Here is a 12314-nt window from a genome sequence, read left to right on the forward strand (position 1 = left end):
GATCTGATCACCTAAATAAAAGTCAGCCATAAGAATAGATAGAACGTGTGGCAATCAAGTAACTTTTACACTAACTTTTCACTTCTTTCCATGTGTTGCAATTCCTAATGTTAATGGATAACTGTGATGGCACTGGTAAGGAATGTGGGTGACTGTTGACAAAAGTCTAATTTGGAACATCATAGGGAGAAGTCAAAAACCACTGGATCTCAGTTTTTCTTTTGTCATGTGCAGTGGTAAGAGACCAATCTGGAGTAACAAAAAGTTGGTGGAACTCAGCATGTCAGGCAGCATCTATGGATGAAAATAGGCAGTCAACATTTCGGGTCTTGTTGAAAGGTCTCCATCCAAAATGATGATTTATTTACTGCCATGGATGCTGCCCAACCCATGAAGTACCTACAGCCTGTACAAACGTAAGAGCCTAATTTGATATTTGTCCAATGAGTCTGCTGTGCCATTCAATCATGGCTGATTTATTATGCCTCCCTACCCCATCCTCCAGCCTTCTCCTTGTAAACTTTGACATCCATACTAACCAACCTCTGCTTTAAATATACCCAATGATTTGGCCTCCACAGACTCACCATCCTCAAGCTAAATAAATTACTCCTCATCTTTGTTTTAAATGGATGTCCCTCTATTCTGAGGCTGTGCCCTCTGATCCCAGACTCACCTACAATGGGAACATCTTCTGCACATCCATTCTATCTAGGCCTTTCATGCTAAATTGGCAGGGTGATGGGAACCAGAGTGACAGGGCTGAGGATGGGGCAGTTGGTATACAAGTAGGTATAGTGTGCAGTGAGACTGTGAGGAAGGATAGGTAGATGACAGAGCAAAATTGCAGTCAGGGATGAGCTGAAGTGTAACATGGGGGCAAAATCGAAAAGGGCAATGAACAGAAAACTAAAGCTGTTATATTTGAATGCTCACAGTATACGGAATAAGGTTGATTATATTGAGGTGCATTTACAGATTGGCAGGTATGACGTTGTGGGCATCTCTGAGTCATGGCTGAAAGAAGATCATAATTGGGAACTTAACATCCAAGCATACACATTGTATCAAAAGAACAGGCAGGTAGGCAGAAGGGGTGGCATGGTTCTGTTTGTAAAAATGAAATCAATTCTTTAGAAGGAGGAGATAGAGGATTGGATGATATGAAATCCTTGTGGGTAGACATAGAAGATATTTACAGTTGAAGTCAGAAGTTCACATACACTTAGGTTGAAGTCATTAAAATTTATTGTTTAACCACTCCATAGATTTCATATTAGCAAACTATAGTTTTGGCAAGACGTTGAGGACATCTACTTTGTGCATGACACGAGTAATTTTTCCAACAATTGTTTAGACAGATTATTTCACTTTTAATTAGCTATATCACAATTCCGGTAGGGCAGAAGTTTACAAACAAAATCAAAAGGAATCAGCCAAGACCTCAGAAGAAAAAATTGTGGACCTCCACAAGTCTGGAAGCAATTTCCAAATGTCTGAAGCTACCACGTTCATTTGTAGAAACAACAGTACGCAAGTATAAACACAGCTGACATACTGCTCAGGAAGGAGACGCATTCTGTCTCCTAGAGATGAACGTACTTTGGCGCGAAAAGTGCAAATCAATCCCAGAACAACAGCAGAGGACCTTGTGAAGATGCTGGAGGAAACAGGTAGACAAGTGTCTATATCCACAGTAAAATGAGTCCTATATTGACATAACCTGAAAGGTTGCTCAGCAAGGAAGAAGCCACTGTTCCAAAACTGTCATAAAAAAGCCAAACTACAGTTTGCAAGTGCACATGGGGACAAAGATCCTACTTTTTGGAGAAATGTCCTCTGGTGTGATGAAACAAAAATTGAACTGTTTGGCTACAACGACCATCGTTATGTTTGGAGGAAAAAGGGTGAGGCTTGCAAGCCGAAGAACACCATCCTAACCATGAAGCATGGGGGTGGCAGCATCATGTTGTGGGGGTGCTTTGCTGCAGGAGGGACTGGTACACTTCACAAAATAGATGGCATCATGAAGGAGGAAAATTATATGGATATATTGAAGCAACATCTCACGACATCAGCCAGGAAGTTAAAACTCGGTTGCAAATGGGTCTACCAAATCGACAATGACCCCAAGTACACCTCCAAAGTTGTGGCAAAATTGCTTAAGGATAAGGTAACACAAAGCCCTGATCTCAATCCGATAGATAATTTGTGGGCAGAACCGAAAAAGCGTGTGCGAGCAAGGAAGCCTACAAACCTGACTCAGTTACACCAGTTTTGTCAGGAGGGATTGAACAAAATTCCAGCAACTTATTGCGAGAAGCTTGTGGAAGGCTACCCAAAATGTCTGACCCAAGTTAAACAATTTAAAGGCAATGCTACCAAATACTAACAAAAGTGTATGTAAACTTCTAACCCACTGGGAATGTGATGAGAGAAATAAAAGCTGAAATAAATCATTCTCTCTACTATTATTCTGACATTTCACATTCTTAAAATAAAGTAGTGATCCTAACTGACCTAAGACAGGGAATGCTTTCTAGGATTAAACGTCGGGAATTGTGAAAAACTGAGTTTAAATGTATTTGGTTAAGGTGTATGTAAACTTCTGACTTCAACTGTAAATAGATCAATAGTTTCTTGATTAGTAAGGACATCAAAGGTTGCAGGGAAAAGGCATGAGAATGGGGGATGAGAAGGATAATAATACTGTACAAAGGCTGTAATAAATCCAGTCAAGAAGAAAAGGTTCAGAGAGCTAGGTAATGTTAGAGATCTAGAAGATTATAAGGCTAGTAGGAAGGAGTTTAAGAAGGAAATTAGGAGAGCCAGAAGGGGCCATAAGAAGGCCTTGGTGGGCAGGATTAAGGAAAACATTCTGCAAGTATGTGAAGAGCAAGAGGATAAGACTTGAAAGAATAGGAGCCATCAAGTGTGACAGTGGGAAAGTGTGTATGGAACCGGAGGAAATAGCAGAAGTACTTAATCAATACGTTACTTCAGTATTCATCATGGAAAAGGTGATTGTAGTGACGATTTGCAGCAGACTGAAAAGCTTGAGCATGTAGATATTAAGAAAGAGAATGTGCTGGAGCTTTTGGATAGCATCAAGTTGAATAAGTCGCCCGGACCGGATGAGATGTACTCCAGGCTACTGTGGGAGGCGAGGGAGGAGTTGCTGAGACTCTGGCGATGATCTTTGCATCATCATTGGTACGGGAGAGGTTCCGGTGGATTGGAGGGTTGCGGATGTTGTTCCCTTATTCAAGAAAGGGAGTAGAGAGAGCCCAGAAAATTATAAACCAGTGAGTCTTACCTCAGTGGTTGGTAAGTTGAAGAAGAAGATCAAGGCTGACTGAGAAAGTGAGGAGGCGTGGGATGAAAGGGGACATTGCTTTGTAGATCCAGAACTGGCTTGCCCACAGAAGGCAAAGAGTGGTTGTAGATGGGTCATATTCTGCATGGAGGTCGGTCACCAGTGGGTGCCTCAGGGATCTGTTCTGGGACCTCTACTCAGGGATTTTTATGGATGACCTGGATGAGGAAGTGGAGGGATGGGTTAGTAAGTTTGCTGATGACACAAAGGTTGGAGGTGTTGTGAATAGTGTGAAGGGCTGTCAGAGGTTACAGTGGGACATTGATAGGATGCAAAACTGGGCTGAGAAGTGGCAGATGGAGTTCAAACTAGTTAAGTGTGAAGTGGTTCACTTTGGTATGTAAAATATGATGGCAGAATATAGTATTAACAGCAAGACTCTTGGTAGTATGGAGGATCAGAGGGATCTTGGGGTCCGAGTCCATAGGACGGTCAAAGCAGCTGCGCAGGTTGACTCTGTGGTTAAGAAGGCATATGGGGTATTGGCCTTCATCAATTGTGTAATTGAATTTAGGAGCTGAGAGGTAATGTTGCAGCTATATAGGACCCTGGTCAGACCCCACTTGGAGTACTGTGCTCAGTTCTGGTTGCCTCACTACAGGAAAGATATGGAAGCCATAGAAAGGGTGTAGAGAAGATTTACAAGGATGTTGCCTGGATTGGGGAGCATGCCTTATGACATATGTGTCAAACACAAGGCCCGCGGGCCATATCCGGCCCGCGAGATCATTTTAGCTAGATCTATTATTTTAATTATTAATGGCCCGGCAATATGAAGCGCTGATAACACACAAACTACAGATCCCATAATGCAGCGCAACAGCTGCTGATAGGCTACCCAGGAACATTCCCGCATCAAGTGTCTGTTGCTGTATACAACGCTATTCTGAAGTCAAAGCTAACCCCTAACAATGGCGAAGAGAAAAGTGAAGGCATTTCAAGTGAAGCTGCTCTTATGGGAGACACCAATGCACCAGTGCAACTTGCCTCATTTTCCCTGTTGTCAAGTAATGTTGAACCAGGTCGGCGCAACGATGTTCCCAAATGCGCACTTTGCTAATAAACTGAGCGCACTTCGCACTGAGTTCGCACGGCGCTTTGGTGACTTTGAAGCACAAAAAATTAATTTCGAGCTGCTTCGCAACCCATTTGCCGTCGACGTGGAAACTGCACCTGTACAGATTCAGATGGAGCTGATAGAGCTGCAGTGTAATGGGACACTAAAGGCAAAGTACGACACTGCAGGGCCCGTACAGTTTATTCGCTCCATTCCTGAAGCAATGCCTCAGCTCCGTCTACATGCGACTCGAACCTTGTGCATGTTTGGTAGCACATATCTGTGTGAGAAGCTCTTCTCAGTGATGAAGATTAACAAAACATCACACAGGAGTCGTCTCACTGATGAACACCTGCAGTCCATCCTGAGAATCTCCACAACACAGAACCTTACACCAAACCTAAACGAACTTATTGCCAAGAAAAGATGCCAAGCATCTAGCTCTGACAAAACGGCATAAGAGCAAAGAAAACTGAGTGTTTTGATTTGTTGTTGTTTTAACTTTTGCTGAAAAGCACAAATTTTATTTATATTTTCAGGTTTTTTTTGCAGCATGCTCATATTTCTAACTTGTATAATACTGACAGGAGATATTTTTATGGAGAGCAAAATATTTAAGTTATTTAAAGTTTTAGTTTATTTTTTCTGGAGTAATATTCCTGTCTGTTTTTATTCATATTTATGTTCAAAAAATGTTTAGTTTTAGTGTGTTCAATAAATGTTTATCCTGTTCGGCCCGCGACCTAAAGTGTGCTTTGAGTTTTGGCCCCATGTGCAATTGAGTTCGACACCTCTGCCTTATGAGAACAGGTTGAGTGAACTCGGCCTTTTCTCCTTGAAGCAGTGGAGGATGAGAGGAGACCTGATGGAAGTAAATAAGATGATAAGAGGTATTGATTGTGTGGATAGACAGAGTCTTTTTCCCAGGGCTGAAATGGTTGCCACAAGAGGACACAGGTTTAAGGTGCTGGGGAATAGGTACAGAGGGGATGTCAGGGGTAAATTTTTTACTCAGAGAGTGGTGAGTGCGTGGAATGGGCTGCCGGCAACGGTGGTGGAGGTGGATACAATAGGGTCTTTTAAGAGACTTTTGGATAGGTACATGGAGCTTAGAAAAATAGAGGCCTATTGGTAAGCCTAGTAATTTCTAAGTTAGGGACATGTTTGGCACAACTTTGTGGACCGAAGGGCCTGTATTGTGCTGTAGGTTTTCTATGTTTCTAATTCAGCCATGATGGAATGATAGAACGAACTTGATGGGCCAAAATGGCCTAATTCTGCTCCTATGATCTTATGGCTAACCCTTTTATTCCACTGAACATCCTCTGGGCCATCTCCAATGCCAGCATATCCTTTCTTAGATAAGAGGCCCAAATTTGCACACAATACTCCAATGCCTTATAAAGCCTCAGCATTGCATCCTTGCTTTTATATTCTAGTCTTCTCAAAATGAATGCTAACATTGCATTTGCTTTCTTTAGCACCAACTTAACCTGCAAGCTAATGTTTAAGGAATACTGCACTAGGACCCCAAGTACATTGCACATGCAATTTCTGCATTTGCTCCCCATTTACAAAATAATCTTTGCCTTTATTTCTTCTACCAAAGTGCGTGACCATACACTTCTCTACACTGCATTCCATCTGTCACTTCTTTGCCCATTTTCCTAATCTGTCCAAGTTCTTCTGCAGACTCCCTGCTTCCTCAACACTGCCAGCCCCTTCAGTTATTTTTGTATTGTCCGTAAACTTGGCCACAAAGCCATTAATTCTTTCATCCAGATCATTGACATACAACATGCATGGAAGCAGTCCCCAAACCGACCCCCTACGAACACTAGTCACTGGCAGCCAACCAGAAAAGGCCCCCTTTATTCCTACTTGCCTCATGTCAGTCTGCCAATCTTTTGCCCATGCTAGTGTCTATCTTGTAATATCAAAGATACTTATTTTGTTAAGCAGCCTCATATGCAGCACCTTGTCAAAGGCCTTTTGAAAATCCAAATTGAGTTCTACTGGCTTCCTTTCTCCATCCTGCCTGTTATTTCCTCAAAGAATCTCAATAGATTTATCATAGAAGCATTTTATGCGCACACTTTGCAGGCAACCAGCTCAATACAACTGAATGCATTATTTTTCCCAATTTTCTACTGGACCCCCATCTCCCCAGCTTCCTATTCCTACAAAAGTCACTTTCCAACACATCATTTTGGATTTACTGATCTTCAAGCTTATTACCATCAATTGCACACTTGTTGAAAAGATAATCATAAATGTGGATAAGATTTCAGAACAGAATGCTGCATTGAGATTGGGTGATTTAAAGGTAACTTACAGTAATTTCTTAGCTTTTAAAATATTTTGGCATAGTTTTAAATTTGTCATGTTCAATCAGCAGAAGTAAATTCATTGCCCCTGGTGTTGCATTATAGTTGAAAACAAGGAGGTTACAAGGGGTCATGATTGAGATATATAAAGCTATGAGGGATACAGATAGGGTGATAGGTTGTAGTAATCCTTTCCACTTATGTAAAGGGACACCTTTTTCATCCAGAGAGCATTGAGTACCTGGACTGCACTTCCTGAGTGAATGATGGAAGCAGAGAAGCTAAGAGTATAGACTCGCACTTGAATACATAAGCGTCAAAGGCCACAGGACAAGTAATGGAAAATAGGATTAATACAAATGGGTGTCCATCGGTTGGTGTGACATGGTGGATTGAATGCAGTATGGAATGCAGTATGCAGAATGCAGTTGGTGTCCATGCAGTATGGAATTTCAAAGCCAGAGTCAGAGAAGATCCACAGTTTTGCAGGGACTGGAAGAATGATGAACTAGAGAAATAAAGATCATATCGTAAAATCTGAAAAGGCAGGTAAATACAAAACTGACTAATAAAGCTGACAAAATAAATAGTACTCGTGTTGGATCATTAGCAAGATTTTGCAGGCTACTCTGCAAAGACTGTAGTGACTATGGATGATCATGTGGAATCCTTTTTCCCCCAAAGATGTCCATCAATAACAAACCCCAAGCCCTTGTGTGCCAGTGTTCCAACTACAATAGTTAAATTCCTAATGAATGCTTAAACTTCTGTAGCAAAGACCGAGTCTCAATCTTGAAAAAGATTTATCTGACCTGAACACAGTGAATGAGTGGAGAGTTCTGAAGCAGGGAATTTACAAACTTAACTGCAGTTTAGAGAACTGCTTCCATACCACCGGGAAAACAACACTGAGGGTGACCCTGAGAGTGGTTCATTCTTAAATGAAGGCTGCAATCTTACAACAATGTCCAGTTCATTTGATTCAATATTTAGAACTTAGAACGGTACAAGCCAATTAACCCCACGATTTTGTGCTGACCTTTTAACCTATTCCAACATCAATTCTAATGCCTCCCTCCCACTTGGCCCTCCATACTTTTTTTTCATCCATCTGCTTATCTCCTTAATGTATCTGCCTCTACCTCCAGTCTACCTGGGCATTCCACACACCCACTGCTGTCCATGTAAAAAAAAAACTTACCTCTGACACTCCCCTATACTTTCCTCCAACCTCCTTAAAATTATACCCCCTTCTGCTCTGGTGGTAAAAGCTTTGGCTCTCCACTCTATCAATGCCTCTTATCATCTTATACACCTCTATTCAGTCACCTCCCATTTTCTTTTGCTCCAAACAGAAACGTTCTAGCTCACACAGCCTCTCCTCACAAGGCGTGTTCTCTGATCCTGATAAATCTTCTCTGCACCCTCTCTAAATCTTCCACATCTTTCTATGAGGTGACCAGAACTACAACATTACCTCATGGCTATGAACTTAATCCCCGGACATGATAGGCCAACACATGATATGTCTTCTTAGCCACCCTATCAACCTGAACAACAACTTTGAGGGATCTATGGACAGGAGATCATTTATTCTTCTAATCCATGCAATCCTTCAAATCACTATCCTCTAAAACAGAAAGAGCAAGTCATGCACAGCAGAAATTTCTGGAGCTGAGCAAGGGACAACACAATAAAGGCTCCAAAGACAAATAAAGAAAATTTTAAAAGTCCTTATCAAATTGTATAAAAATACAGTGGTTCAAAGTTACACTAGCAACACGGTTTCATATTACACACACAAAATGCTGGAGGAACTCAGACTCGAAACGTCGACTGTACTCTTTTCCATAGGTGCTGCCAGGTCTGGCGAGTTTCTCCAGCATTTTGTATATATTGCTTGGATTTCCAGCATCTGCAATTTTCTTGTTTGTGAATGGTTTCATGCTGTGTCTATTGTTTCCTGCATGGCCAGGAGCATATTGAGAGCTTGGATTGGGACCACTGCAACAGCAACATGTGCTATTTTGAGGTGCAGAGCATTAGAAAGTTCTCATTTCCTTCCTTCATTCACAAGACATACCTGCCCAAAGCGCTTGAATTTCAAGATACGGATTTATTTTCCATTACCTTGCTTTATTGGTGTAGCTACGTTCCTTATTATGTTTGTACTTTCAGACTCTGAATCACTTTCAATTCTGTTCTGCAAATCCCACTCAGGATGTGGTGATACCTGTGGCTGCATAACATCAAGATTCAATCGTCCTGAAAGTTCATCCATTTCTGAAACTGAAAATTTAAAAGGTCTGTGAGTCTATATATTTGTATGTGTAGTTATCAGACCTCAGTGCTGAAGAGAGGAACAAGTACAATTTGCCCTCATAAATTATTAAATAGAAGTTTTTTCTGCAGATACAATGGATTCCAGTCAACTGGGACACATCAGGACCAACACATTTGGTGCATTTAAGTGGTTGCCCCAATTAGCTGAAGTTTTATGGAAATAGTTAAAAAGATAGAAAGATATGTATTCAAATGAAATGAAAAAAAAATTAGAACACTATCAATGCTATCTAAGTACAATAAAACTGTGTATTAGTATTCACAGAGTGTATGGGATGTCCAGGGAGGGGTAGGATCTCTGGTGAAGGGGCTTGTCATGTCCAATCTGGGGTAGCTCATTTACCTTTGGTCTCCACTGGACACTCAGCTCTCATCTGTGGCTCCAAGTAGCTGTTGGCATGTGACAGTGGCCACATCCCTGTACACCACTTCAACAGGCTAGACCAGATGAGGATAGCTGTTGGGTCTCATACCCCCCTGTGAAACAAGAACATGCCTGTCCTAGCGTGTGAAGCCACCTCTGGCAGACTAGGCAGATGTAATCTACAGTGTGATTCAAAGACCAGGAAAGCCTTTCTGCAACACTCCATAGATGCCAAAAGGGCATGAGGCACAAATGAGGTCCTAGTCATACAATGCAACCAAGGAAGACCCCAGCTTTTACAACTACTCGTATCTTTGGACCTGGACTTCCGAAGTCAAGAGAGCAGAACTGCCCCAGTGCAATGGCTTTTCCACTCTAAAAAACTCTGCAGTACAGGTTTTCTGTCACCGTCAGATATGCCAGACAACCACCACCACTGACAAAAGAACTCACCCAATGTAAATGAACAAAATCAGCACGGACACCAAATGGACTGACTTCATACATGCTTTCAACGCTTGGATCCTCTGACTCTTCATTTGTATTGCAACACTCATCATGACTGTTGACACTTTCAAATTCTTTGTAGTGAATAATACTTCAATAACGAAGGAGTGAAATGGTTTCATTTTTACTCCCGGTTATCCCTGGCATCACCAAGCCTGAATGCTTAACACTGCAGTGAGCAAAACAGTTCTGAATTGTCTTACTGCTTATTTGTTGCCAACTATCACTGACAAAAATCACTGTTTTTTGAACAGAAGCACACACACTGCTGTGTAAAAACTGACTGGAGGGGCAAGTTGGGGGCAGAAGAAGAGCAAGTTGGGAGGCAGAGATAGGAGACAGGCAACATCTTAATACTTGTCCGTGTTTAATGTTTGCACGGACGTGGAAATTAGTCAGCTCAGGAAAGAGAACAATGATCTGAAATACGTTGACATTACTAAAATAGTGAAGACAATTTTTAAGTGCAAAAATGTGGATAAATCAGCAGGGCCTGATCATGTGTATCCAAAGACATCGTGGAAGCAAGTGAAGATTGGAACCCTCACAGAAATTTTTGCATATTTAGCTATTTAGAGATACAATATTAAACAGGCCCTTCCAGCCCAATGAGTCACATCTATTAACCCACAGTAACCCGTCTATTAACCATATAACAATTACAGCACAGAAACAGGCCATCTCAGCCCTTCTAGTCCGTGCTGAACGCTTACTCTCACCTAGTCCCACCTACCTGCACTCAGCCCATAACCCTCCATTCCTTCCCTGTCCATATACCTATCCAATTTTTTTTTAAATGACAATATAAATTAACCCAAGTCTAATCACAGGACAATTTCTAATGACCAATTCTTCAGTAACGGAGCAACACACACAAAATGCTGAAGGAACTCAGCGGGCCAGTTCTGATTAGGGGTCTTGGCACGAAACAGCAACTGTTTACTCTTTTCCATAGATGCTGCCTGACCTGCTGAGTTCCTCCAGTATTTTGTGTGTTGCTTTGATTTCCAGTGTTTGCAGATTTTCTTTTGTTTGATATTCACCTACTAACAGTACGTCTTCAGACTGTGGAAGGAATCCAGAGTACCTGAAGGAAATCAACTCAATCACAGAGGAAATATGCTAACTCCTTATAGATGAACCCCAAACTCTGACACATTAAGTTCTAGTAGTGTTGAGCTAACCACTACGCTACTGTAGCACCTATCTTTGTTAGCTACAGGTGGGGAAGTTAGTGGAACGGATTCTAATAGACAAAATTTATTTGCATTTTGAAAGGATAAGAAATAAAGTCTCTTTGCAGGGGAAACCATATTTTAACAAATCTGAGTATTTTTTAAAGAGGTGACCAAGAGGATGAGTAAGGGCAGGACAGTAGATATTGTCTACACAGACTCCAGCAAGGTCTTTGGTAAGTCCCACATGGTAGTTGGTCAGAAAGGGCATGCTGTGAAAGGTAGAACCCTGGGGACTGTTGGAGAAGACTTAAGCTTACAAGTATATAGTCCCCTGATAGTGGTGACATAGATAGACAGGATGGTGAAGGTAGCATATGGCATGCTTGCCTTTAATGGCTATGGCTTTAAGTACAAGAGCTGGAATGCCATGCTGAACAGTTGTACAAGATGCAGGTAAGGAACACTTGATGTGCACCTCTCATCACCATGCCACAGGAAGGATGTGGTTAAGCAAGAAAAAATTCACAAAGGTATTGCCTGGACAGGAGTGCTGAAGTTATAAAACAGATTGGATAGGCTAGGACTATTTTCCCTGAAGCAAAAGAGACATGACAGTGGTTTATAAAATTTTGAGGAGCATAGTCAGGTGGATGATCATAGTAATTTTCCCAGTGTACCGGAGACTTAAACTTACTTATTATGCCACCTATATTTCCTTTGCATAGGCTACACAGACTTCAGAATGGTCTTTGACACTGTCTACTGCCCCATTCACATTAACCTTCTTGGTCCCCCCTTCAGAGAAACTCAAGTTCATGAGATTGGCTTCCATGCTGTCTATCTCTACTCAGTTCATGCCTGTCTAAGTGCAAGTAAATTGTCTTTCAGAATTCTTTCCAGTAACTTTCAAACTTGTGGTGAACAAAGGTACAAAATTTATAAGGCCTTTGACAAGGTCCTGCATGGGAGGTTAATTAGGAAGATTCAGTCACTGTGTATACATGGTGAGGTAGTAAATTGGATTAGACATTGGCTCAATGGGAGAAGTCAGAGAGTGGTAGTGGAGGATTGATTGCTTCTCTGAGTGGAGGCCTGTGAATAGTGGTGTGCCACGGGGCTCAGTGCTGGGTCCATTGTTATTTGTCATCTATATCAATGATCT

At 41.6% G+C, this 12314-nt stretch overlaps 1 protein-coding gene across 6 annotated transcripts in view; it reads right to left on the bottom strand.

The window, feature by feature from the left end:
* The window catches only part of brwd3 (bromodomain and WD repeat domain containing 3), a 340825-nt gene that overhangs the window by 43014 nt on the left and 285497 nt on the right, over nt 1–12314 (bottom strand). For 4 of the 6 annotated variants that reach the window (XM_073058687.1, XM_073058689.1, XM_073058686.1 and 1 more), the window contains one exon: nt 8891–9049. The exons of the other annotated variants lie outside the window; for them this stretch is intronic. In XM_073058687.1, coding sequence (XP_072914788.1) covers nt 8891–9049 — 159 coding nt within the window. The remainder of the gene's footprint in view (nt 1–8890; nt 9050–12314) is intronic. 6 annotated transcript variants of the gene reach the window in all.

This window comes from Hemitrygon akajei, chromosome 10, assembly GCF_048418815.1.
Source record: "Hemitrygon akajei chromosome 10, sHemAka1.3, whole genome shotgun sequence".
Taxonomy (NCBI): domain Eukaryota; kingdom Metazoa; phylum Chordata; class Chondrichthyes; order Myliobatiformes; family Dasyatidae; genus Hemitrygon; species Hemitrygon akajei.